This window comes from Jaculus jaculus, chromosome 16, assembly GCF_020740685.1.
Source record: "Jaculus jaculus isolate mJacJac1 chromosome 16, mJacJac1.mat.Y.cur, whole genome shotgun sequence".
Taxonomy (NCBI): Eukaryota; Metazoa; Chordata; class Mammalia; order Rodentia; family Dipodidae; genus Jaculus; species Jaculus jaculus.
In genome coordinates this window covers 46,395,479-46,422,015 of record NC_059117.1, presented here as the reverse complement: position 1 = coordinate 46,422,015, position 26,537 = coordinate 46,395,479, and the positions used below count along the sequence as shown (strand labels likewise).

The 26,537-nt window shown below is 47.2% G+C and overlaps 2 protein-coding genes and 1 pseudogene across 2 annotated transcripts in view; all 3 read left to right on the top strand.

Moving 5' to 3' along the window:
- Window positions 1-10,036, top strand: part of LOC101604526 (store-operated calcium entry regulator STIMATE) — a 73,728-nt gene extending 63,692 nt beyond the window's left edge. Inside the window, exons 5-8 of the mRNA XM_012947598.2 lie at window positions 2,751-2,863; window positions 3,926-4,003; window positions 4,748-4,897; window positions 6,870-10,036. Of these exons, the coding sequence (XP_012803052.1) occupies window positions 2,751-2,863; window positions 3,926-4,003; window positions 4,748-4,897; window positions 6,870-6,983 (455 nt within the window). The 3' untranslated portion in view covers window positions 6,984-10,036. The remainder of the gene's footprint in view (window positions 1-2,750; window positions 2,864-3,925; window positions 4,004-4,747; window positions 4,898-6,869) is intronic.
- Window positions 10,037-13,222: 3,186 nt separating this feature from the next.
- Window positions 13,223-13,732, top strand: LOC105943692 (musculoskeletal embryonic nuclear protein 1-like). The gene is made up of 2 exons (XM_012947529.2): window positions 13,223-13,412; window positions 13,598-13,732. Exons 1-2 carry the CDS (start codon window positions 13,223-13,225, stop codon window positions 13,702-13,704), a joined length of 297 nt encoding a protein of 98 aa, XP_012802983.1. The 3' UTR covers window positions 13,705-13,732.
- A 1,889-nt stretch (window positions 13,733-15,621) lies between these two features.
- LOC101594332 lies at window positions 15,622-21,467 on the top strand (annotated as a pseudogene).
- The last annotated feature ends 5,070 nt before the right edge of the window (window positions 21,468-26,537 follow it).

Genomic DNA, 26,537 nt, shown 5'->3' with positions numbered 1-26,537 from the left:
TACTTTAAAATACTGTGTTCTGGGTGTGGTGGCACATACCTTTAATCCCAGCACTCCAGGAGGCCGAGGTATGAGGATCACTGTGAGTTTGAGGCCAGCCTGGGAGGACGGTTAGTTCAAGGTCAACCTGGGCTAGAGTGAAACCCTACCTCAAGTAAATAAATAAATAAAACCCTTGTGATTACCTCGGGCACACCAGGATCCTCCAGATGTTTTCCCTATCTTAATGTCTTTTTGTTGTTGTTTTTTGTTTTCAAGTTAGGGTCTTGCTCTAGCCCATGCTGACCTGGAATCCACTATGTGAATTCAGGGTGGCCTTGAACTCATAGCTGTCTTCCTACCTTAGCCTCCCTAGTCCTGGTATTAGAGACATGAGCCACTGTTGCAGTCTGGTTCTTATTGGTGGCAGAAATCACCGACCAAGAACAGCTTTGGGAAAAAAAGGGTTTGTTTATTTTGGCTTACATGCCCAAGGGGATGTTCCAAGATGGCAGGGAAAACGATGGCATGAGCAGAGGATGGACATCACCCCCTGGCCAACATCAGGTGGACAACAGGAACAGGAGAGTGTGCCAAATACTAGTAAAGGGGAGCTGGTTATAACACCCATAAGCCCCCCCACCCAACAATATACTCCCTCCTGGAGGTGTTAATTCCCAAATCTCCATCAACTGGGAAACTAGCATTCAGAACACCTAAGTTTATGGGGACACCTAAATCCAACCACCACAGCCACCATGCCTAATTTTAAAGTCTTAATCATAATCATAATCACAGAGACAGCCAAAATTCCCCCTCAGGTAATATCACATATTCACAGGTTCCAGAGATTAGGATGTGGACATCTTTGAAAGGACTATTATTGTACCTACCACACTTGTGGAATAGCTATTCCATTTGAGTCAGGAATTCCATAAAGGTCCTGTTCTCTAGGTAGATTATTTGGTTCCTAGAAGAGAAGGTCATGGGACTTAGCACATAAGCACACTTACATGGTTTGAGTTGTGGACAATTTTAGATCATAAGAGGTGTCTGCAGACTGATGACCAAGCCAACTTCCCTGAAAATGAGACCATGTCTCACAGCACTATGCTTCATGGACCTTGCTCCCTTCCCAATGCCTTCTAATACAGATGTGTTCCCTAGTTTGGCCTCTATTTCTACAACTTACCTTGAGGGAATAATTCACCAAAATGAACTAAAGGGATCATTTGAAAGACAGCACAAACTCAGGCAGGGCTGGGAGCCTGCAGCTCAGGGGCATTCACTTGTGCTTCCACAGTATACACTTGGCAGGCCCAGGTAGGGCTGGGGCCTGGACAGAGATTGCTATGGAAACTACAAAATCAAAGAAGCTAGAGGTTCCTTCTCAAGCCAGATTGGGTTGGGGTGTTAATGTGTCCCTGTTCTGGTTAGTGGGGCTCAGGCAGAGTTTTCAGGCAAGACCTACTCTTCGCAGGCCTTCCACTTCAGAGAGGAATATGTGGCTTTCAGGAGCCCATCCTGAGATTTTTTTTTTTTCCCCAGGTTAGAGTCTCACTCTAGCTCAGGCTGACCTGGAATTCACTATGTAGTCTCAGGGTGGCCTTTGAACTCATGGTAATCCTCCCACCTCTACCTCCCAGGTGCTGGGATTAAAGGTATATGCCACCACATCCAGCCAAAATATTTTTATTTCTGTTTATTTATTAGAGAGAGAAAGAATGGGCATGCCAGGGCCTGTAGCCGCTGCAAACAAACACCAGACGCATGTGCCATCACGTGCATCTGGGTTAGGCACTTCTATTTCTTAAGCATGGGAACTGAATGGATCACAGACAAGCTTCTGCCATTGACCTTAGCCTGTTACTTCCACCCTCTTGTCTGAAGGGCTTCTCTCCTTTGTCCCCATTTTTTTTTTAAGGTTTAGAGAGATTGTTTTAAATGAAGAGAAGGAAGTGCAGAGAGCTGCTGCCATGTGGAAGGCAAGAGGGGGTAGGGAACATGTGTGGAAGTAGCCACCCCCCATTTCACCCAAGTGGGTTGAGATGAGAGGGTCTTACCAGAGCAGGGACCTGGAAGTTTGAGTAAGGTAAAAAGCCAAAAAAGAGCTTGTTTTTTGTCTTAACTCCATGAATAGGCCATGGATTTGTTTGGTATGGTAGCTGTTTACACAATCATTAGCTTTTTTTTTTTTTTTTACATGGCACCTGTCAACTTCATTAATTCAGTTGTAATCTGAATTCCTCTAAGTCAGACTTCTGTTCTCCGGGCTGAGGGCAGCAGGAATGGTGATGGACTAGCATAAGGGTTAAGAGGTAGAAAAAGGAGGATTGAACAAAAAGGTTGATTATTGAGCATCAGTGTGCCCATAGGTAGAGAAAAAGAAGGATAATGCCAGTCACTGTAAAAATCAACAGCAGATAATAATAGCAGACTTGCTTTACCCACCTGCTGCCAGCAGAGAGCCAGCATTTCTGAGCACTTCCTAACTTTAGCACCTCTTAATTCTATCTTACAACTTCTTGAAAGAAAGGTAGTCTTGCATGCTCAAATTAGTTTTCAGGTTTTATTTAGAACACTGCTTCTGTCTGTTAGGAATGAGATGATTTTTAGGGATTCAAGGGGCTCATGAAATACTCTTAGCACAAGGTTTCTGGGATGTGGCAGGTGGTGTGAAGGCTCCCAGGGAGCTGCAAGAAAGTTGTATAGAGGTGTTGCCTACTCAGATGCCAGTGTCCATGTGACTAAGTACCCACCTGTCCCTGCAGGAGACCCTCTGCAGTGTGGGGCCTGGGTTGGGCAGTGTGCCCTTTACATCGTGATCATGATCTTTGAAAAATCCATCGTCTTCATTGTCCTCCTTATACTCCAGTGGAAAAAGGTTTGTCCCTCTTCCCTGTTTCTACAGCTCCCTGATAAGCTGAGCAAACAATACTCCCTATTACCCACATGCTCAGCCCCTAGCCTGGTTGGAAAACCAAATTTGTTTTTCTTTCAACTCCATGACTGGTCCCTGGATTTGGTCTGACATGGCTGCAGTTTATAAGAGCATTAATTAGTCATTCTTGTGCCTGGCATCCATCTGCTTCATCTAAATAAATGTTTATTTTTTTATGTATTTATTTGAGAGAGAGAGAATGGGCACTCCAGGGCCTCCAGCCACTGCAAACAAACCCCAGATGCGTGCACCCCCTTGTGCATATGGCTTACGTGGATCCTGGGGAATCAAACCTGGGTCCTTTGGCTTTGCAGGCAAACGCCTTAGCCACTAAGCTATCCCTTGAACCCTAAATAAATGTTTTCTCTAGATCAAGCCTTAGGATGTATAAACTTATGTGTTGCTTAGTCTGGTTAGTGCTCAGACTTTGCAACTATGAGTGCCTTTACATTTGCACATGCCCGCATACAAGCATCTTAGCCATTGATTTAACTAGAGCCATTCAATACCACAGGCAGCTTTAAGGTCTATGACTGCCTGCATGCTGATACTGCAATGAAACCCTGGGTTCCCTGGCACTGTCCTCTGCGTGCTGATCCCATGCTCCTTGCCCCACATGAAACTGTAGAGGCTCACCCCTCTACCTATTTTTGGTTTTATTTGTGGTTATTTGTGGTTGGAATTTAACCTCATTCTTAAATAAACCAAGATACTTCAGAGCTGCTATCCTCTGGGAGGTGGTGGGTATGCAAGATTTCTGCTTGTTTCCGCCCCCCTAAAACCCATACTTACTCCCTCTGGGGGCTTCAGGCTACTCCCCATTCACTGTGAGCACAGCATGGGTCTGGCTTAGTGGCCTCAAGTCCACACCAAGAGGAAAGCTACTAATATGCCAACAACTTAATGTGGTTCCAAGAAGAGTCTCTTGTCAGCATTCAGATCTAAGGCCCCTAAGTGTCCAGCTCCTATGGTGTCCTACCTCACCATGTCTCTTTCTCTTTACAGGTGGCCCTACTGAATCCCATTGAAAACCCTGACCTGAAACTGGCCATTGTCATGCTGATCGTCCCCTTCTTTGTCAATGTCAGTGTCATATTGCATGTTTTGCCCCAGTTTGTGCCCTGTCTTCAAGGGTTCTTCTTCAAAGCTCTGAGTCTGACACAAAAGTCACCATACAGCCCTCAGAACTAACTTTCTGTGTGAGCAGTTGCTGCATTCCCAGTCCTACACTCAGGCCTGGAAATGGTGAGACTGCTTCCTCAAAAGCCAGGTCCCCACCCCAGGGCCCCTGTTCAAGGTAAAGGACTCTGGGAATTCAGTCTTGCCTTCCCTGCTACACTACCCATATGTGATAGTAACTTCTAGATCAAGATCATTTCAGATGTGCTCCAAATGTTTGTTCCTGAGCAGACCTCAGAAACTCATGATCACAGTGACTAAAAGTGAGAAACCAGTGATGTAAGTGCTGAAGGAACCTGAATACATGAACAGACATGGCAGAGTGTGTGGCTACCTATGCAGGGCCTATTAGGGGCCAAAGCAAGTGTAGATACCTGGGTTCTAGACCCAAAACAAGCTGGTTATAATTTAGCACAAGCATTCCTAAGTGACCAGACCAGGGATTTTCTTGGATTTTCTGTGATAATACAACTGTAGTAAAGGAAATAGAGGAGGGGACTCTCTTTTGAAGCTTCTGGGAAATGATAGGGTCTGGGTGAAGTTTCTCTTACTTCTAGATTTTATAGCCTATAGTGGGGGTGAATATGGAGCCCCCTGCTTTTATTTGTGCTAGTATCCTAGAGTAACCTGTACTTTTCCTTCTCACAGGCCTTCATGTTTTGGGTAGTGGACAATTTCCTCATGAGAAAGGGGAAAACGAAAGCTAAACTAGAAGAGAGGGTAGCCAACCAGGACTCAAGGAATGGGAGCAAGGTCCGCTACCGGAGGGCAGCATCCCATGAGGAGTCTGAGTCTGAGGTAGGAGCCTCCCTGAATCTCTCCAAGGGCCTGGCTGTCATACAGCTAGATCTGGAGATCTCTGCTCATGTTTGCGTTTGGCCTCTTGCGTGTGGATTCACAATGTTTGTCAGAGGGAAGGAGAAATGGATGAGCAAAAGTAGTCCTGGTCACTCAGCACTCTATCTAGTCAGAGCCTATGCCTGCTATTCCATAGGACTTTCCAAAACAGTAAAGTTTATAGTTGGGGTGGCTTGCTATTGACAAGTCCTTGCAATGGAGAAAGACAGGCAAGGTGAGATCTGCTTTGTTCCAGGGAAGCTGGCAAGGATCCTCATGACCTCTTAGTGACCCTGAAGCATTAAGGTGATTGAAGCGTTGGCTGCCACCACAAGGAAAGTGTTAGCTACATGAGAATAGCCAGACTTCAAAGGGGCAACCTCACCAGGCATGGTGGTGCACATCTTTAATCCCAGCACTCGGTAGGCTGAGGTAGGAGGATTGTTGTAAGTTTCAGGCCAGTCTAAGACTACATAGTAAATTCCAGGTCAGCTTTGGCTAGAGCGAGACCCTACCTCAAAAAATAAATAAAAAGTTGGGGGGTAGAACTTCATTTTCTAGTCTCCTAAGTTCAAAGGCCTGAACTTCAGGAAGAATGGTGGTGTAAATAGCAGCACAGAGGCCAGGGCGTCTGTTCTGGCTGCCTGTAGCACTCACTGTGTATTTGTGCCCTACCTTGCAGCTGGCTGTCTCAGAGAGGGCCTGGGGAAGCTCCCCTAATGCTGAGAACACTGCTGCCAGCCAGCAGGAACTAGAAAAGAAGCTGAGACTGCTGCTACCCTGAGATAACCCTCACATTGTGAATGAAAAGGCAATGTGCTAACAGCTTCTCCTCACACTTGCATTTTGTGATGAAAGTGTAGGCAAAGCCTCTGATCCTCTGGGGCAGTCTCGAGGGAGTTTTGAAAGGTGAATAGATAAGTTGACAGAGGGCAAGCCAACATTTTCTCCAGATTTGTGTTCCTAAAATCTGTTACAGGGCTTGTCACATCATAAGAGTTTAATGAAGGCGGGCGTGGTGGCTCACGCCTTTAATCCCAGCACTCTGGAAGCAGAGGTAGGAGAATAGCCATGAGTTCGAGGCCACCTGAGACTACATAGTGAATTCCAGGTCAGCCTGAGCTAGAATGAGACCCTACCTTGAAAAGCCAAAAAAAAAAAAAAAAGTTCAATGAACATTTGAATGACATTTGACATATAGCTTTAAGGCAGAAGGGCACTCACAATCACATGATTTGGTCTGTGGTAATAATGTGAAATTCACATTGGTCAGAGCAGTGTTTGTTCCAGAGTCTAGGATGGAATGACAAGATGTGAAGTACAGTTGCATTTTAACCCAGCTGAAGAACTGGGACATTCTTGAACAGGTGGCAGAGAGGGAGCCAGTGAAGGGTTGGTAGGGGCACTGATGCTGGAGGCAGGAAGCCATCAAGGGATCAGTCCAGAGGAGAGCTGGTGAGGCTCTTTGCAGGTGGTCTTTGGACCTCTCAATTCCCATGGTACTCGGAGGGCCAAGACTGGCAGCTGGGACAAGGAATGAGCTAGTTTGTCTTAGTCCCAATTACATGGCTGAGTAAAGCAGGTGTCTCTTTTACTTTCAGAAGTGACAGAGGTGCTTCAGGGAAGTCCTTATGAGACCCCACTGCATTTGTGTCCCTTTAATACCTTTCCTTTTTGAAGGAGGCTTTTCAGTTACCTCTATTGTATTTAAGGCAATGCCAAGGCTCTGGGACTCCATGTGTCAGGTTAGCTGTGGTTGATTTGGGTCCAACTGAAGATTGGAGGGGGACACAGGGAGCATTGGCAGAGCCAGAGATCATTGATGTAAGAAACAGGAAACCTGAGGCCTCTTAGAGGGGCCCCAGGTCCCGGGAGGGCAAATGCAAAAGGCATTGCTGCCAGTGTCTCAGGCTTTGCCCTTTTGCTACCTCAGATCCTGATCTCAGCTGATGATGAGATGGAGGAGTCCGATGCTGAGGAAGACCTCCGCAGACTGACCCCTCTCAAACCTGTGAAGAAGAAGCACCGCTTTGGGCTGCCTGTATGACACATTCCCCCACTAGGGGTGACAGGGCTGGGGCCCAGCACGGCAGTGTCATCCCTCCCTCCTCTCACTGTCCCTGCTCTTCTACCTCCACTCCTCTTGCTGTCTCTGCCTGCTCTCCGCCTGCCCCAGACTACTGTGACTTAAAAAGAGGGAAGAGGAACCAGGGGGCTGTGGACGGCTAGAGGTCTCCTGCCCAGTTGCACTACAAACACTGACCAAATATGCAAGTGAAGAGCTTTGTTTGTTGTTGTCCCTTTGGGGTATTCTGAGACCCCTGTTCTGTGTCTGACTGGCTGGCGTGGTGAAACAAAAGAGCACACATCTACTGTAGTGTTTTTGTGCCAAGGCTGCAGGCATTGTGGACACATGACATGCTTGGGTTAATGGTCACTCATTGCCAAGTTGGAACCAGAATGTTTTCTTCTAGAAATGGTTTTTTTAAACTTAATTTCTAAAGCCGGTTTTATGAGCTGTAACAGTGTTACTGTTTTTTGAGTATGTGTTTATTTCCTACAAAGTATCAATGGGACTAATGGGCAAAACAGATTTTTAAGTCTTCCATATACTGTTTGACTTTTATATTTTTAAGTTATATTTTCATATATTGTATTTAAAAACTTTTTAATCTCCAAAGTAATGGGTTTGTTTGCCTTTCATGGGATATGAACTGGTGGGAGATGAAAGTCAGTTGTTGTTTTTAAACTGGCACTATTGTTAGATAATGTCTGATGATGCTTTTGGTGGGAAGGGTAGACAGCCTTTGTCTGCAGGCAGAAACCTAGTGGCATATATCAGGCCTGAGCATGAGCTGTAGTATGTATGGAACAGAAAGGGTTGTACCAGAACACATGAGCTGGCAGGTTAGAAATCTTAGCTAAACTTGCCTGAGAAAGGAGCCCAAGAGTTAGAGGACTTGTGACCACCAGGCCCACCCTTGTTTGTTTTCTTTCGCCCTCAGAGCCTCCAAATCTCAAGTGTTTGAACATTCTCAGCTTCTGCTTCCATTGCAGCAGCTCACAGAGTTAGCCTCTGCTTTGATCCCATTACCTACTGTCACCTGCTTGCTTGCACAGAAGTAATCTTCTGTCTGTAAGAAGTAATCCGGTGAATAGGAGGGCCTGTTGTCAAACCATCCAAAGCTACAAAGTGGCCAGGACAGGGCAGGTTCAGGTGAGAGAGCTCTCTGTCACAGTCTGTAGATAATATGGGGTGCTTTTAGGCTGTGTCCGCTCTATAGCATGGCCACAGATCCTTGTGACTCTTGAGAGTTTTTTGCCTAGTGATAATGCACCCGCACCTGCTGTGAAAGCTGCAAAGTGGAGCTGTCTCAAGGATTTTCAGACTAGCAATCAGCTATGACATTTAGAAACAGAAGACAGGGCTAGAGAGATGGCCCAGCAGTTAAAGCACTTGCCAGCAAAGCCTGAGGACCCAGTTTTGATTCCCTGATACCTGCGTAAAGCCAGATGTACAAGGTGGCACGTGCGTGTGGAGTTCATTTGCAGTGGCTAGAGGCCTTGGCACACCCATTCTCGTTCATTCATTTTCCCTCCCTCCCTCCCTCTCTTTTTCTCTCTCTCTCTCTTAAATAAGTAAATAGAATATTTAGCAACAGAAGACCACCCCACTACTGTGCAGGCTGGAAGTGAGGTGGTTCAGGCTTCAGGTGAGACAAGTGCAGCTCCACTCAGAACCTTCTTTTAAGCCTACATAAAAATGTGTTTTGAGCTGGGCGTGGTGGTGCATACCTTTAATCCTAGCACTCAGGAGGTAGAGGTAGCAGGATCGAGGCTCGCCATGAGTTCAAAGCCACCTTGAGACTATGTAGTGAATTCCAGGTCAGCCTGGAATGAGACCTTACCTAGAAAACCCAAAACAAACAAAAAAATATGTTTTGCTTAAGCTAAAGGTACCTAAATATGTTTGTCACATGTGAGCCCAGCCTTTAGACTAGGCACCCAAGACTCCTCTGCCATTTCCAGTCCTGCCTGTCCTGGACACAGGGACCCTCTCAGCTCGTCTTCTTCCAGTGAAGGTCTCACTGGGAGGAGCAGGAGCTATATCTAGGCAGCGGGAGGGGACTTTGTTGGTGTGAGCTTCCTGGCTGGAGGAGACGACCAGTGAGGTGAAGCTGGTCTCAGCCCTGCATTGCTCCCTCTTGTTTTCTGTCTTCCCTTCCCCTCCCCCCATACAGTCATGGTCTTTCTCCATCCCTTGTACAGGGGTTCCACTGAGTGAGTGGGAAGAATAGGATTGGCATTCCTGGCAAGATGGTCAGTCCCTGGTATTATTGTTGATGCTGTCCTCACTCTGCTCCTGTTCCATAGTGGTTTGGACAACCTGTGTTGTAACTGTCTGTCATCCGGTCATTCTCCTGGAGCTTAGAGCCAGAGCCTCACTTCAGTGTTTCCAAAGCATGCACAAGAGTAGGAAGGCCCTGTTGTGAAGACTGGAAACTTGGGTTGAACAAGTCTCTCCAGGCTCTTCAGCTCCTATTGAGTAGTTGGCTTGGAGGATACAGGTGGCAAGTGAAGGCAGGTCTTCCCTACATCTTGAAAATGTAACTATAAGGACTACAGTTGTGTAACTGACTTAGCAGGGAAGAGTGTCCAATAGGTGTCTGCCTGATCTTAGGGACCCACTCTGTATTCAAGCTTGGACATGCTCGGCTTATGCTCCTCCTCTGTGGGTGTGTGCATGTATACATGCAGCATAGGCACATGCACTCATATGACCTGCATCGCCCAGTGAGCCTGTTCTCTCCTATGCAGTGTCCCAGGAGAATGGCTATAGAGGTCAGGACTTCTTCTTGAGCTGTCCCTTCTCTCTGGAATGAGTTTCTCCACTTGCTCCGAGGTGCCTTATGAGGTGCAGCCCTTTATCGGTCAATGAAAAACAATGAGATATTGACTGGGTACGGTATGTTGTCAATTGGATTTGTCCAAATCAGGACTTTAGGCAAGCCTCTTATTGTAGAAGCTTGTAAGCCAAGGTGATGAACAAATTTGTTGTACCTAACTGCAATAAACTGTGGAGGGAGAACTATCACCTGACTTGAAGAAATGGTGATTGTTTTTATTTCCTCTGGCTTTTGTTGGGACACTAATAGAGGCAAGAAACGATGGTGAGACCCTGGGTGGAAGTAGTGTCAGTCTGTACTAAAATACATGAGGAGAAGGTCTTTGACCCCTTAGCACTGTTGACTTCCTGCCTCATACAAACTTATGAACTCCTAAAAAGTAGGGAGTCATGGGTTAACGTTAGTTCTCCTGCCCCCTCCTTCACTGAAAACAAAGAAAGGTTCAAATGGCAAGGTGTAATTATTTCCGTAGTGTATGTCTGAAAGATGTCCCAGGCACTGAATGAAGGAAGCATAGCTGAAGTGACCCTCCAATTAGCCTTGTTGGAAGCAGGCCAAGATTAGGTGCCCTGAAGGCATCCTCCTGCCAGATAACCACCACCCTGTAGGGTGTGGGGTGGCTCCAAATAAGAGGCAGACCTCTGTTTCACCTTGTAAGATTTGGCAGGCCTTGAAAGGGCTTTGAGGAACTCATGGCCTGACTTTGAGCACCTAGAGCTCTGATGGGTGGGTAGTTGGGTTGGTTGCTTAATTTGATTTTTTCCTTTCATGAAGTTGATTAAAAGAGACCTACATGAAGCTTCTACTCCCAGTTCAGCTGCCATTCAAGTGGGGTGTTTTATCAGTGATGTTAACTCAGAAAAACACATTTTGAATTGAAAGGGAAGATGATATTAGCTATATTGTAAAATGGTTTACAATAAAGTTTCACATCTTATTGCAGTTTTTTAAGAAAAGAAACAATTACTTTTGTGGTTATTGATTGTTGTTCTCTGGAGTTGAAACAGCTCAGTGGGGTAAAAACAATCCCCAGTGAGTTAGAAGGCAGGACACAGAATGAGAATAATCCTTCCAGTGCCTCATTACAGCAGTGGAGTCAAAGTCTGCCAAGAAAAGAAACCAAACATAGTCTGACTATTTCCACATTCTTGCTAATAAGAGTCTAAGCCACCCTACCTCCTGAGGAAATGAGCTGTGTTGTAAGCAGAGCAAGGAGAGAATATCCTTGTCCCTAAAGCCAAAGCTATACAGAGTCAGCTGTGAACAGAGCTGAAGCCTCAGATAGCAACAAGGCCTGGCCTATCTTCTTCTGTCTCTTGTCCTCTGTTTGAAATCCTTGGCATTCATCAGGTCAGTGTTTATCTCAAGCAGGATTTGGCAGTGCTCATATTGGCCCCTGGGCATCAGGACAAAGAAGAGTGTGAGAGGTTTGAGGTATAGCAGCTATGGAATGTTATTTGAGATAACCACATATCAGTACCAGGTTAGGTTCCATCTGTCTAGAGCCTTCAAGGATATAAGTGAAGCCCATGACAAACTGGCATAGATCTGAGGTAAATCTGCACTAACAGGGAGAACCCTGACCTCTGACTCATGTCCACCCCCACAGCCACCTCAGGCTTAAGAGTCCTACATGTACCCTAAGGAATTTCCCCTGCAAAGATGAGGATATTGGGAGCTCCCAGCAGAGGAGAGCTAAGTGACCTTCTAGAGAAACTCTGTCTTTTACTCTTGTCTCAACTAGAGTGGACTTCACCTCCCCACAACTTGTAACACTATAGCTGTCCTGCCAGCCAGCTCCTCAGTTCCCTATCTCAGACACCCTCCATTGGTTTTCACTGGCAAGTATTACCTGCTCCTCCCTGGGCCCCATACCCCCTGTCTTGCTTTGTCCTTTAGCTAGACTTGCTCTGGAGCTGGGCTGGGGACAAGAGTATAAGTAAAACCATAATAGAGCAATTCCCCAGGCTCCCTTTCAGCCTGTTTCTCTACCTGTGAAACAACAGTGGCCCCTGGCTCTGAGTCTATTGTGGTAGATTGTTGTGCTCACCATGAGGAAGTGCTTCCAGAGATAGAAAGCTTCTGCCCTGCTGCTGTGTGGATAGACACTTTCTTGTCACTGGAATCCAAGAAAAGAGGTGAAGAAAGACAAAGCTTTGAGCTTTTCCACCCTGGCTCAGGGCACTTCTTTCCTCAGTGGTGTTCTCCCCCACTGGGATGGACCCTTACTGCCAGCCAGCTTGGATTGTCACACACATTCCAGGTCCCACATTCATCAGTACACAGCCCATTGGCACCAGTGCTAGCACCTCCCTCCTGCAAGTAGAGCAGCTGTTTTCTAGGGTGCAGGGTGTCCCCAGCTGTCTACTTTCACCAGGGCTGCTGTCCCATCATCTCCGAGAATAAACTTTACAGCTAGTAGCTGTGTGGACCTGAATCATCTGGGAGCTGCGAAAGGAAGGGAGTGACTACCTAGAACAGGCAAGCAAACTATATAAGCTCTAGAGGGCTAGGCTTCTCACAGATCTCTTCTCGTGGCTACTGCCTGCCAGAAAAGTGCCTGGAAGCTTGCTCAGCACCCACCATGTCTCAGGTAGGAGCACCCAGTTGTTGCCAAGGAAGTGGAGAAGGAACTGTTTGAGCTCAGATCTAAGCCTAAATGAGGCACTGCAGCCTGGGAGGAAAGTCTCAAAGACACCCTGGATCCTACTTTGCTTTGATGAACTCCTGGTCAGCTTGGCCTTGGTTATTCTGTGGCTTATTAAGAGGGAAGAGCCTTATGTAAAACTGTGTGTGCCTTTATATGTGTATGAGAAGGCTGCCTTTAATAGCTTTGGAGATTTATATGCATTTGCAGCTGGGGTGGGAGAGAAGGAAGGGAGGAAGAAAGATGGCTCTGTTCTGTAACACTCTTCCCTCTATTTTTGGGCAGTTTCCCTTAAGTGCCCAGCCCAAACAGAAGTGAGGGAATCCCTGCCCCTGCCCCCAGGGTTTAGGAAGGAATAAGGCCTCATACTCACTGGCCTCTGGGGTTAAGGGGATGTAGACAATGAGCCTGATTGTCCCACAAGTAGACCAACTACCAGAGGAGGATTGTCCTTGCAGCTTGTACCGTAAGTAGCACTCTAACCTTGTGGGCATCTTCTGTTTATCCCATTCCCATTTCAGTCACACTAAGTAAAAAGGGAAGTCCCCATGGGTAGATCCCCTTACCATCCAGTGAGGAGGGCTTAGAACTCACTTGAAGCCAGTCACTTTTCTCCTTTATTCATACCATGTCACCCAGAGCTCCCTATGTAGATCATAAGGGCAGACCAAGGGTTGGAGACACTGGGTCTGTAAGAGGAGAGTGAATTCAGTGATCTGAGAAGAAGGGTCAATGTCAAGACTTGGAGTTAGGGAAGTGGTTTTAAGATGCAGCTTTGGGCTTTCCAAGGCTGACACTCATGAAGCACCCATCAAGAAGAAGCGGCCCCCTGTGAAGGAGGAAGACTTGAAGGGGGCCCGCAGGAACCTAGCCAAGAACCAGGAAATCAAATCCAAGACCTACCAGGTCATGCGGGAGTGTGGTGAGTGTCTTCCAGGTTGGCCTAGGGTAGGGTTGGGAGCATAGGCATCTGTTATCAAGGTTCCAAGGGTCTTTGACAGAGAGTCAAGTGCTCTTGGACCTAGCAGGGGTTGTGCCTAGCACATGGGGCCAGCCCTAAGGAAGCTCAGCCAACCTGATGCTTCTTCCCATACTTCCTGCCCACAGAGCAAGCGGGCTCAGCTGCCCCTTCAGTGTTCAGCTGTAACCGCACAGGCACAGAGACCGTCTTCAAGAAGCCCAAAGCTGAACCTGCCAAGAGTGTCTTTGGCTGAGAAGTACACACTGCACCACCTCAAATACTTGGACACAGGAGTCTTTCCTATGAATTCCTTTTTTTTTTTTTTTTAACTTCCTGCTGTCTCTAGGTTGTCACCCCTCCCCATGGCCCTGGCCCTTCTTCAGCACCTTGGAAATACTAATAAAGAAGTTCCCATATTGCCCCAGCCCTGGGAAGGTGTCAGTTCGTGTCTAGCCATATCCACTAAGATGAAGAGGGAAGGCAAGGTGGGGATGTGGGAACACATTTAATGTCTTTCCTGGGTTTGGGGGGAAAAGGGAGCAGGGAATATGGGTACTTATAGGGCCACTGAGACATACTAGAAAGAGCCTTGGATATGGAGACCTGGTACAGACCTTTGTGACTGTAGACCACTGTATTCTTTTCCATGCCTAAACTTCCCCTTACTAAAACAGAAGAGTTGAGTTGAAGCAATTTAAAAAAGTAGGTCATGGTAATATTGCCTAAAGTGAAGTTATTGGAGGCCTGGGGTTCATACCTTCCTTTGCTGCCATAGAAGTCATTGAGATATTTCCAAGGACCCCAAGGCACTGTGGAAAATAGACTCTCAAAGCCTACCCCACTCTGAACCTTTGTTCATGTTGCCTTCTGATTGTATCCTTCTCGAAGACAGCCAGGTTGAGATACCTCTGGCTGATGACAGCCCGTTTTCTGAGTAATTCTTTTCCCTTCTAAATAGCAGGGTGAGCTACATTTTGTGCTCCTTGCATGCTATTTGCTGCATGGACACCAGATTCCCAGCTATATGATTCCCTCTCTTTAGACCTGTGTTAGATTTGGGAGAAGGTCAAGTCCTCTATAGTGAGGGGTGACAAAACCATAGGTAGGGTGATAGTAATTCCTTCTGAGGAGGACTGGCAGGTTTTGGCTCAAGGATGTCTCCTGGGAAGGGAAAGCTGGCTGCTCAGAGTTTCCCACACTTTTAGCTAGTCTGGTCTTAAATAGGTCTGGCTCCAGGCTGGACCCATGCTTTGTGCTCCAGGAGAGCAGACCTTCTGTGAGGACAGAGCTTGGGCATGTTCATTGGGTCTCTTTTTAAAATTAATTTGTTTTTGAGTGAGAGAGAAACAGGGAGGGGGGAGAGAGAGAATGGGTGTGCTGGTGTGAATGAACTCGAGATGCGTGGGCCCCCTTGTGATGCGTGTGCAACATTGCATGCTTGTGTCACTGCGCCTGGCTATGTGGGACCTGGAGATTCGAACATGCATTCTTAGGCAAGCAACTTAACTACTAAGCAATCTCCAACCCTCACTGGGACTTTTCCTAACCCTTCTGTATCCTCAGTCCCATCCAGAGTCAGAAAGGTGAACAGTAAGCAGGTGCACATAGTGAGCCTCTCTGGCCATAAGGAGGAAAGTTTTACTAAACCACAGAATTTGCTCCAACATTTACCATGTCCTTCCCCAGGGCTAGATGCCACCAGCTCCAGCCCTCTGCAAGTCCCTCACTGTCCTGATGACCCAGGTAGGCTTCTGTAGCAGCTGGTTCCCATTAGTCTAGTTCCTGAACTGTCCTTCCCTGACCCAGGATTTGACACCCAAGTCTCATGACTCATCTTTACTGATATCCACAGATTCAGGAGCTACCCTTTCCAGATCAACCAGGGAATGTGAGCATCAGCTGTATCTAGTGTCCAATATTCGCTCACCTTATTCATAACTATTTTTTCCAACTTAAGGGCAATTTGAGAAAAGCCACTTCACTTGAGCAGCATCAGGCCATTTGAGTGTACCCACCACCCCATTTTATACCCCTTCAGGAGCTCTGTGCAGGTGACCTTCTGTTTCCCACTTTCTTGCAGGAAACTTCCAGCATCATACCTCCAGCCACAAGATATACATTTCATGAATTGTGCATTGTCAAATTGTAGAGCTTATTTGCATTTCCACTAATGGGGCCCAAACAGCAGCCAAAAACCAAGGAGAATGAAGATGTGCTCCTTGATCCTGTACTTCTTGTTACAAAAATAAAGCTTATTCATCCTGCCTAGATTCTTCAGACACCTCCACAGGCCTCTTGATGCCTCTGCCCCACTGCCCAGGCATGCTCATCTGGCTACCAAGATTCTTCCCCTCTGGGAAACCACCCAGAGTATCACTTCAGGCATGTGTACAGGTCAGTGTGTGTGCGCAGCGAAATGGTGCTGACTATCCATCTGGCAGGCACTACCTTATCGTTATGCTCACACTTAATAGAGATGATCTGATTGCTACCAATTTATAGATGAAGAAATAGGGCTTGGCCTTATTTATTACCCCTTGAGGCCAACATGGAGCCAGGTAGGTCAGAATGTAGCTTTATGAACCCAGCTCTTCCACTGTTCTCTGAGTGACACTCTAGGGGTTTCTACCACCAGATACTCAGCCTGCTTCCAGAGATGCCAGGTTCCTTGTAGACAGCCTGCCCTGAGTGAAAGGGAGATGCTGCAAGGAATGGAATCACCGTCTTCAGCCCTGTGTTTCCCTTTTGCTTAGTCTCAGCCACTTAAGAAATGGGCAGTGGGTTGAATAAGAAATAGCTCATTTATCTCTTATTTTACTAGTGGTTGACCAGTGCCTCAGAAAATACATGAGGGTAATGGGGCTGGTTGGAATGTGGGTCAAATGTAGCCCAGTCCTGCATCCTGCAATCTCCTCGCCCTGTCTCTTCAGTAAAATGGATATTGTGCATGCCTTGAGGCAGCTGGAAACCTTCCCCAGCGCCCTGCACAAGCATTTACACAGTTGGTGCAAATAAATGCAGTGGACCAGGCAAAGTCAGAAGTCATTGTGTCAAAAGGCACACTAAGGTCTGGAGAGATGGCTCAGCAGTTAAGGCACTTGCCTGCAAAACCCAACAACCTGGGTTTGATTCCCCATTACTCAGATAAAGCCAGATGCACAAAGTAGCACATGTATCTGGAGTTTGTTTGCAGCAGCTAGAGTCCCTGGTACACCCATTCTCGTATTTTCTCACTTTCTGTCTCTCTCTCCCCCTTGCAAATAATATTTAAAAAATGTTTTTAAAAGAGGGAATTTAAAAAAAATCATCCCAAGGCCTAGAAAATCCCATATAGAGAAGCAAAGACAAGGCTGCTGCAGCCCAGGATCAATAAAGTGTGGCAGTGAACTAGGGAGAGAGAATTGGCCTCATCAAGTGAACTAATGTGGGATGGTCATAGAGACAACCCCCATCTTGGCCCTTGGCCTTTCCTCCAGCATCCATCCCCTACACAACTACATAGGGGAAGCCTGATACTCTTGTCCCCCAGGGCCACTGGGAGAAAGAGCAGTTTGAGGTGTCAGTGTGGCTCCTGCTGCCAAGATCACCTTTGGACTGCTAGTGTGGCTCCAGCAGCTGGTCAGGCACCTGCAGGTACCTGATACTGCCTCTTCCCAGGATGTATTTTATTGCTACTGCCCAGCTAAGACCGTCTTTCATGGCCACTCAGCCTCCTGCCAGCCCAGCCCAGGCTCCTGGCTGCCATCATGACCCATATTTTGCTTCCAAATGGACTTTCTCATCTTTGAGCCTCAGGATATGAACTTCCTGGAGACAGAGATCACCCTCACAAGCAAGAAGCTGGCAGATACTCTTAGCACCTTGCAGAACAAGACCAAGGTGGGCCTGCCATGGTAGTGGATAAGGTATAAGGAGGATGAACTTGGAGAGTAGACTTATGGAGGGTTCTGGGTTGAGGTGGAGAAAAGGAGGAGATAGCTGGATTAGACTCAAAACTAAGTCCAGATGCCTGCATGACTCCAGAAATGGAATTCACACTGTGTGTTGTCTTGTTGCTGTGACAAAATACCTGAGAAAATGCTCACAGTTTGAGAGTACTGTCCATTATGGTGGGGAAGGTATGACAGCAGGAGTATGAGGCAGCTGGTCACATACATTTCCAGGCTTGAAACAGAAATGAAAGCTGGTTCTCTCTTTATACAGTCTAAGACCCCAGCCAATAGGATGGTGCTGCCCACATTTAGAGCAGGTCTTTCAACTTCAGTTAACCTAATCTAGAAACTCCCTCACAGAAAAACTCAGATGCTTGGTTCATAGGTGATTCTAGATTCTGTTAAGTTGATAGTCCAAACTAACACACATACCCACACACCCATATCAAAGCATTCCATCATCAGTTCAGCCTGAAAGTCTGAAATACTGACCATGGCTGCTCCTGGAATCTGGCTTTCCAATGTGCACACAGAAGTGGGTTGGCAAGGTTCCTCTTAACTTTACCCCTTGCTCCTCCAGACTCACATCTGGTTCAAGCCAACACTCCCACAGCAGCAAAAGTCTTCAGGACAGCAGCACATGCTCTTGGACAGCAACTTCATTGTCTGCTATGATGTGAACTGGTCCCTTTCTGGAGGCCCCATTCAGGTAGGTGGACTCCAGGCAAGAGTAGGCCAACCTCGAAGTCTGTCCACACACAGAGGCCTGAGATCAAGTATTCTAGAAAAGGAAGCTAATGGCCCCTTTTTGTGCATCAAGAGTTGGCACAAACAAAATGGGCAGTTCAGTTGTGTTATCCTTGGAATAATTCCTTTTTTGGAGGCAGAAAAGGTTTGTCTCCTCATAGACCTGCTTTATAGTTTTGTTTTCTCCCTTCCTTTCTTCCTTCCTTCCTCCTCCCCTTCCTTCCTCCCTTCCTTCCTTCCTTCCTTCCTTCCTTCCTTCCTTCCTTCCTTCCTTCCTTCCTTTTTTTTTCTTTTGTTTTTGTTTTTGTTTTGTTTTTGATGTAGGGTCTCACTCTAGCCCAGGCTGACCTGGAATTCACTATGTAGTCTCAGGGTGGCCTCGAACTCACGGCAATCCTCCTACCTCTGCCTCCCGAGTGCTGGGATTAAAGGCGTGCGCCACCACGCTCAGCCTTTTTTTCTTTCTTTACCTTTGTTCCTGAAAGGTTCAGCTCAGTTTTATGCTCAGTTCCAATAGCTGATTTCACACAAGTTTCTGGCATCATTTTTTGCTTCCCCTTTACTCCTTGTTTTTGTTTTTATTTTTTCATGTGTGTGTGTGGTGTGTGGTGTGTGATGTATGCTTGTGTGTGATGTGTGATGTATTCGAGTTTATGTTCCCTTGCAGCATCCCATGTGCTCAGCTTGCACAGGGGAACTCACCTGTGGTGGCTGGAGCAAAATGTTAGATATCTTGCTCCATCATTCTTCTACATGTTCTTATCTCGAGCTGGAGTCCCTTACTGATACTGGAGCTTGCAGTTTTTCCACAAGCCCAGGGATTTCTTAGTCTCAGCTCCCCTTTGTGGGACTGGGGTTATAGGTGCATGTGGCCACACTTGGCTGTTTATGTGGGTTTTAGAAATTCAAACTCACATAGTCTCAGGCCCTCATGCTTGTGCAGGAAGTACACTGTACTGCTGAGCTATCTCTCCAGTTCTGCTGGTTTTTGGAGTCTTAACCTCTTGACAGACAACAGGTTTATTATGTCTTTTAATATAAACTACCTCACCAGGCATGGTGGCACATGTCTTTAATCCCTGCACTTGGAAGGCAGAGGTACGATTGCTGGGAGTTTGAGGCCAGACTTGGACTATAGAGTGAGTACCAGGTCAGCTTTGGCTAAAGTAAGCCCAAGAAAAAGTACAGTGGCTGGAGAGATGGTTTAGTGGTCAGGTGCTTGTCTGCAAAGCCTAAGGACCCAAGTTTGATTTCCCAGTATCCAAGTAAGCTAGATACACAAGGTGGCACATTCATCTGGAAATTGTTTGCAGTAGCTAGAGGCCCTGGCATGCCCATTCTCTCCCTGTCTCTCAAGTAAATAAAATGTTTTTTAAAGTGTTTAGTATAAGCTATCTCAAATACTAAAGCAAATAGGCAAAAGTGAGGGAAGACGTTTAGTGGCTGTCCATGAGCAGGGAAGGCTTCTGCTAGCAAGGAATGAGCCTTGAAAAATGGTGGCACATGCCTTTAATCTCAGCACTTGTGAGGCTGAGGTAGGAAGATTGCTGTGAGTTTGTGGTCAGCCTTCATCAAAAGAAAAAAACTGCTGAGGATTTGGGGAGCTCGGCAATGGGATGGAGAAGGGGATGTGGAACAAAAAGACTAAGAACCCAGGGGTTTTAGATGAGGCTAGACAGAAGTAGGACAGTGTCTCATAGGTCATAGATCAAGAAAGGCTGCTTGGTGCACTACTTTGCCGCTGAGTACCTGTCTACAATACCCAAGAATATGATGTTTGCCATTGGCAAGAAAAATCTGTCAGGTAGGTACCATGTGTAGAGCTGGGCCTTGAGAACTCCCAGGCCTCTCACATCATCATAAGACTTGACCGGCTTCATCATCTTGGGCGAGGCTTCCAGAGGCTGAGTGCTGCTGCCTCCAAAGCATACACTATGTCCCCGTACAAAACAGCAGTCCAGGATACCAGCCCAAGGGCCATGAACGCTTAGCAATCCCCTGTGAGGCACTTTTCTCTCCTCATGATCAGACTGAGAAGCCTTAGGTTCTTGAAAGAGGGTTGGAGAAATGGCTTAGTGGTTAAGGTGCTTGCCTACGAAGCTTAAGAGCCCCAGTTTGATTCCCTAGTACCCACGTAAACCCAGATGCACAAGGTGGCACAGGTGTCTGGAGTTCATTTGCAGTGGCTAGAGGTCCTGGCATACCCATCCTTTCCCTCCTTCTCCACCCCCCAAAAAGTAAATAAGTAAATTTTTTTTTAAGAAAAAAGATATTGAATGATCTTAGCCCCAAAGATAAGTTCAACCTTATTGTCTTCAGTGGGGAAGCAACCCAGTGGAAGCCACTGCTGGTACAGGCCTCAACCCAGTGGCAAGGAGGCCACAAGCTATATGTTACCAGCATTCAGGCCCAGGGAGGTGAGAGCCCCTGAAGCCCTGCAAACTGGGAGTTCCTGGGTCCTGGCTGGCACCTACCCTGAGTGTGTACCCTTCAGGGAACAACCACAGTGTTGCAATGCTGATGGCCGTGAAACTTGACAACAGCAACTGGGCTGAGCTGCTGCCTGCAAGAAACATCCCCCTCATCTTATAGTGATCCCACTATAATGAGGATGCTGCTGTCACTCTGAGGCATGCCACCCAGACACAGCAGAGACTACACACCCTATGATACCCAGGACAGGGAAGGGGATCATTGGACTCCTTCTGACTCTGAAGTTCTAGAAATATCCAGTGAGCAAAGCACTTTTCTCATCCTGTTCCTAAACTCCTGGGTCCAGGGGGGTTGGGGAGACCAATCCCAAAAACATCCAGAAGAATGTGCAGAAAGCTGTTGACAGCCGGCACAGCCTCTTCTGCTGGGCTTTGGCTTCAACAGCAGCTACTCCTTCCTGGAGAAGCTGGCACTGTACAGTGGTGGCCTGGCCTGACACATCTCTGAAGACCTGGACTCTGCACTGCAGCTCCAGGTACCCTGACTAGGACACAGAGTCAGGCAACCCCCTCCTGCTTGGCCTTTGTGACATTCCCCTGCTATCCTGTAGTACTTCTACCAGGAGGTGGCCAATCCACTGCTGTCAACTGTAGCCTTTGAAAGCCTTAGCAACGATGGGGAGGCTGTCAGGCAGGACAGCTTTCGACTTCTCTTCAAGGGCTCAGAGATGGAGGTGGCTGGGGATCCTGGGGAGCTCCAGGACCAGCTCCCTGATGTGCACTCACTCAGGAAGTGTGGCCAAGTCATCTTGGAGGAGAGGAGAGGGACAGCTGGGGCAGCCTCCCCATTTTCATCCACAGGGCCTAAGCTCAAACTCCAGCACTACCAAGCTCTAGCTGATTGACATTGAGTGAGCCTCAAAGTGTCCTAGGTCTCAGGTTTCCCTGAAGGGCACCAGTCCCTGCTCTATAAGTTCATAGTGTTGATCCAATGAGACCACATAATGATGTTCATGGGAACACTGTGGGTATTTGGCATCTAGAGGTACTGATCACTCAACCTTCCCTGCTCCTGCCTGACCATTCCTGTGAGAACAAGGTGATAACAAGTGTTTCTTTCTAGTGACCACACCCTCTGTCTTCATAACAGCCTTCTGAAGGTTTGGATGGACAGAGCTACTCCCATTTCACAGATGAGCTTCAGGCAAGGCAATCAACTTGTAGTTGACCCCATTGCAGATGGGTCGGGAGCCTAGCTCACTTCATGAAGGCTCACCCTATGGTCCATGCACATAGCAGCTTTTGCCTCCAAAGCGTACACTATGCCCCTGTCCAGGACAGCAGTCTCTATGCCACAGGTAGCTCAGTCCGGGCTTACTTCTCCCAGGAAGTCCTTATCGTCTCACAAATAAAACAGAACAGTCTCAGGAACTCAGGAGAACAATACTGGGAGCCCCAACCTGCCTGATCTGAGTGAGCTTCCTGCAGGTTTGCTGAGACTGAAACATAAACAAGAAGTGGGCATCCCCCATTAAGAGAGCGGCCAGTCCTACAGAGCTTGGTCATATGGTTCCTAGCTTTTCAAAGTGGCCAGCTCTTGAAGAGGGAGACAGTATGGCCAGGGACAGCTTGCTGGGGTAAATGAAGCCCCAGCTCTGTAGCCTGAATCCTGAATTCTCAGCTCTACCACTGACTGCTAGAGAGGCCCTTCCCTTGCTCTCCACCTTATCTTTGGAATGGAGCAAAGGCTTACCTAGGAACTATATTTGAGACTCCTTTCTGCTACTGTTCCTACTCTGGCCTCAGGGTCAATTCCCTTCTCCCAAAATGTTAATTGACACAAGCTCCTGGCCACACATCTGTCTTGCTGTACCTGGACAGTTGCTCCCATTTATCTCCACCTTTTTCTGGCCCTTGAAGGCCCTGTGTCTGAGACCCATATGTTCCTAAACTTCCTACTTACCCCCATGCTACTCAAAGGAATGCAGTTCTCATGTTAGTGCAGTGACCTGTCCTCGCTCCAATTTGGGTTCTCACAGAAGTATAGTCAAGTACATTTTCCACAGCTTCACTGAGAGAGTCAGCATATACCTTACCATCCAGTAGCAGGTGGTGGAAAAATCTGACCTTGAACCTTGCCAGCCACTAGGACCTGACATCAGCACTCCCCAAGACTTTTGCAAGTAGGACAGACACAGCTGGCACAGGTTATCTCGTAGGTATGGAAAGAGGTATCATGTCTGAGCTCTGCATTCTTCCAAGGGGATTCACTAAAAGATGGGATGGAGACTGCTAAAGTATCCAGGAACCTTTTGAGCTCTGATGTCCTCTATCCACACTGTTTCAGCATCAGATGCTGAAATAAAGACCCTTGAAGCCAAAGCGCTGAATTTGTCCCTCAAGTACAACTGTGTCACTCTTCTCATGTCTATAGTGGTCACAAAACTCAAAGACCAAGAATAGTTTCAAGTTACTGAAAAGCTTGTGGGGGGGGGAGGGGATTGAGGAGTGAGATTTTAGCCTCCTTGTTTAAACAGAACTTTGGCTCAGCATCCTCCCCTGCATTCTGACCAAAACCCTAACCGAACCTGCCATCCACAGACTCTAGGGACTCTCACCTTACCTTACTCACAAGGAAACTGAAGCCAGGTCTCCCAGACTCCACATTCACTACCTGCTCTGGGGTTAGGAAGCAAGTGTAAACATAATCACTTCAAAATGATCAAAACCACCCTGATAGCACCCTTCTCACCACCCTCATTTTGGATGTTTTATACAGAATAGACAGGAGAATGTCAGGAGGTAAGGATCTAATATATTCAAAGGCTGGCCTGGGTAGGGTCTTAGTGTGATGAAAGCCCTACTTTGTCAGGAGGTAGAGTTACCTGAATAAGCATGCTAGTATGTTTAGCCACTCATTCAAATACTAGCTACCTCTCAGGCCCTGTCCTGGGCTCCAGATACACAGTCTATCCAACTGAGGCTTCAGAGGGGGCTCCAAGGAGTAAACCCATGTTTCACTGATTCCCAGGTTGCTCTCTTTCCAACTTTCATGTTATAGGAGCTCCAGTGTCTAGAATTCCAGGTGGCAAGAAAGGAGATGCAAGATTTCACAGAATCATAGACAGCCCTTGGCTATAGAGAAGGAGGAGGGAGCACCAAGTCTGTCACCTGGCTGGTGACTGGCTTAGGACTCAAGATCAGCAGTTTTTGATCAGAAGCAGCCATACAGAACCTTACTCTACCTAGAGAAGAGGATTCAGTAGACAAGTTAGTTTGAGGGGCACTGCCTGGGGAGGATTGACTTTCCTGGGGACAAGTTCCAGCAATGATTATCTCTCAACTGAAGGAAGGTTCCCCAGAGTGATCAGGTGTGGGGAAAAGGGGGCCAACCTGTCCTCTCCACATATCAGTCCTGGGAGCTCTGGCTGTGGGGACCCAGGAAACCACACATGTTGATGTTTCCAAACTAGGAGCTTCCAACTTTCCTTTGGAATTCAGAATCAGCATGGCTAGTCCCTGCAGGAGATAGATTTCAACTGCCTGGATCTCCTCATAATCTTGTTCTTGCTGGTTCTTCTTATTCTGACTCATAGCCAACATTGGGAAGGAAGCCAGACCTGTTCTGTGAGCTCCCTTGTGACCTTCAGTAGGCTTCCTTTTATTCATGACCCTCACTGACTCTGCCCTGTACAGTGAGAGAATGTACAAGCACAGACCAGGCAGGGATAGCTGCTGAAGGGGCAAGTGGGCTGGGCCTATCTGGGACCCTATCCTGGGGAAGGGTCAGGAACTAGGGTTTAAGGATGAACGCAGCATTTCCTGTGGCTGCCCTCACTTGCTCAGCTCTCAACCAGCCTCCCCTTTGCCTTTTCCTGAGCATTTTATCTGCTCAGATGTGCATACCTCTGGCTCTTCTGCTGACCCTAGAGTGCCAGACCACAAGCCTTGACACAGGAGACTCCCATGCTCTACAATGCATAGTCAGAGAGGACCCTGGGCCCCAAAAGGACACATTATGCAGCTTTTTTGGACCACAATAGCCAATGCCTTCCCTCCATAGATATCTCTTCTCCCAATCAGCTTTTGGATGCCAGGCATCTTCTCCCCACAGCAAGACCTTATAAATCCTTTGTTTTCATTGAATAGGATCCAGTTACCATGATGAAAGGGAAAGCTTCACCATTCTAAGACAACCAGGGTTCTGTATTCTGCTTCTGATCCCCAATTCTGAACTCAGACATGGCCATAGAGCTAGTCTAGATTTGGCTCCTCCAAGTCTTCCCTGCCCTCCAACACCCAGTATCAATAAGCAAAAGGGTGGGGGGTGCCTGCTGTGGCACTAATGACCCTAAATCCTGACTGGAACTTTCTATGTTCCTGTCCTCATGCCATGTGTGGTATGGGAATGATAAAAGAGGTATTGGGTAGTGGTAGAGTGCTTACTTGGCATGCACAAGATTACATCCCAGAAAGAATGTTTTGGGGGAGGCAAAAAAAAAAAAAAAAAGAGCAGTAGGGTTAGGCTAGGACTCTGGAGGACAGGTCTTGGAGGGTCATATAGTGGGCAATGGAGATATGCTAGGGAGGGTAGGGGCTAGGTATAGGCATTTAGATCACCATGGGAAATGGGCTTTTGCTGAGAGTTCCCTGACCATTGTCCACTGGATTGGACTTGTTAGCTGGGTTGTCAGGATATCCATTGACTTTCCTAAGGCTCCATCTTCAACCACGTCTAGAAGCCAAGACACCTAGGCTCAGCCTGGCCCATATCTGCTTCCACAGGGCTGCCTGTAGTCTGAAGATTAACAAAGCTCTCTAGCTTTCTTCTGGTTCCCACTGTTTTAGCTAGCTCAGGCTGCTGAAGTGGAGAGAGACCATAGACTTAACCAGCTGAAACTACTTTGTCATGGTTTTGGATGCAGAAGTCCAAGAGTACTGTGTCACCCTGGTCGATCTCTTGGGAGTGTTGCTATTGTGATTTCTTCTCAGAGTATACCCTAACATTGAGTGCTGGACTGTGCAGGCCAGTGAACAATCCCAAAGCTGCTTACTAGGCTACAAAGTCTGAACCTTGCAGAGGTCTGTAACAGGATCCATTGCTGTCAACACACTAATGTTATGGCATGGAACTTGCTGGGAAATGTAGTCTGCCCATCTGTCACTGAGCCTCCTGGATGTATAGTGTCTTGAAGGCTGTGTGCCCTGGGAAGTGTTGTCTCCATTATAGCACTGTGGTATTATTTGCATATTCTTCTTGTGGTAGAAACAAGGCTAAAAATTGAACTGATTCACTAAGTTACTGTAAGTTAACTGCTGAGGAGCTAACCTTCTTTGTCAGCAGATGGAAAAATCCTAAAGAGAGAACTGTCCAGAAAGGGCCCAGTGGGCAATAAGAAATAAAGACAGCTTAGGCTAAAACAAAGTAAAATGAAATTCATTGTTAGGGTAGCCTGACTGCAGAAATAATTGGTATGCAAATTGCCACATCTTGTTTTTCACTTACCCCTCCCCTTGGCTATGAAAACTATAAAAGGGAAATAAAATCTTAGCCAGAGTTTCTTTGGAGGACTATCTGAAGCTCTTTGCTCCCTCCCCACTCAGATAAATAAACTTCTCTACTTTCATTCATACTGGCATTGGAGTGATCTGTGCAGAGAAATTCTGCAACATTCTCTGTGGCAGTATGGCACCTCCAGTATGGTACCTCCTGAGAGCTGGTGCTTCCTGCTCCCCATCTGAGCCCTGCAGCTATTACAGCTTTCCTTGTAAGCCACCTGTCCCCTAGGGCACATGTCACACTTGGAGTTTATATCTTCTGAGCTTTCCACTTCACATTCCATTTGTCCATGTAGTGAGGACTCAGTGTGTGTGTGGGGGGGGGAGTTTCAGAGGACTGCCTCAGGATTGAGGCTACTCACCAGGGCTGACAGGGAAGGGGTGGAAAGCTGCACTGCCCTGTGCCCACCAATGGC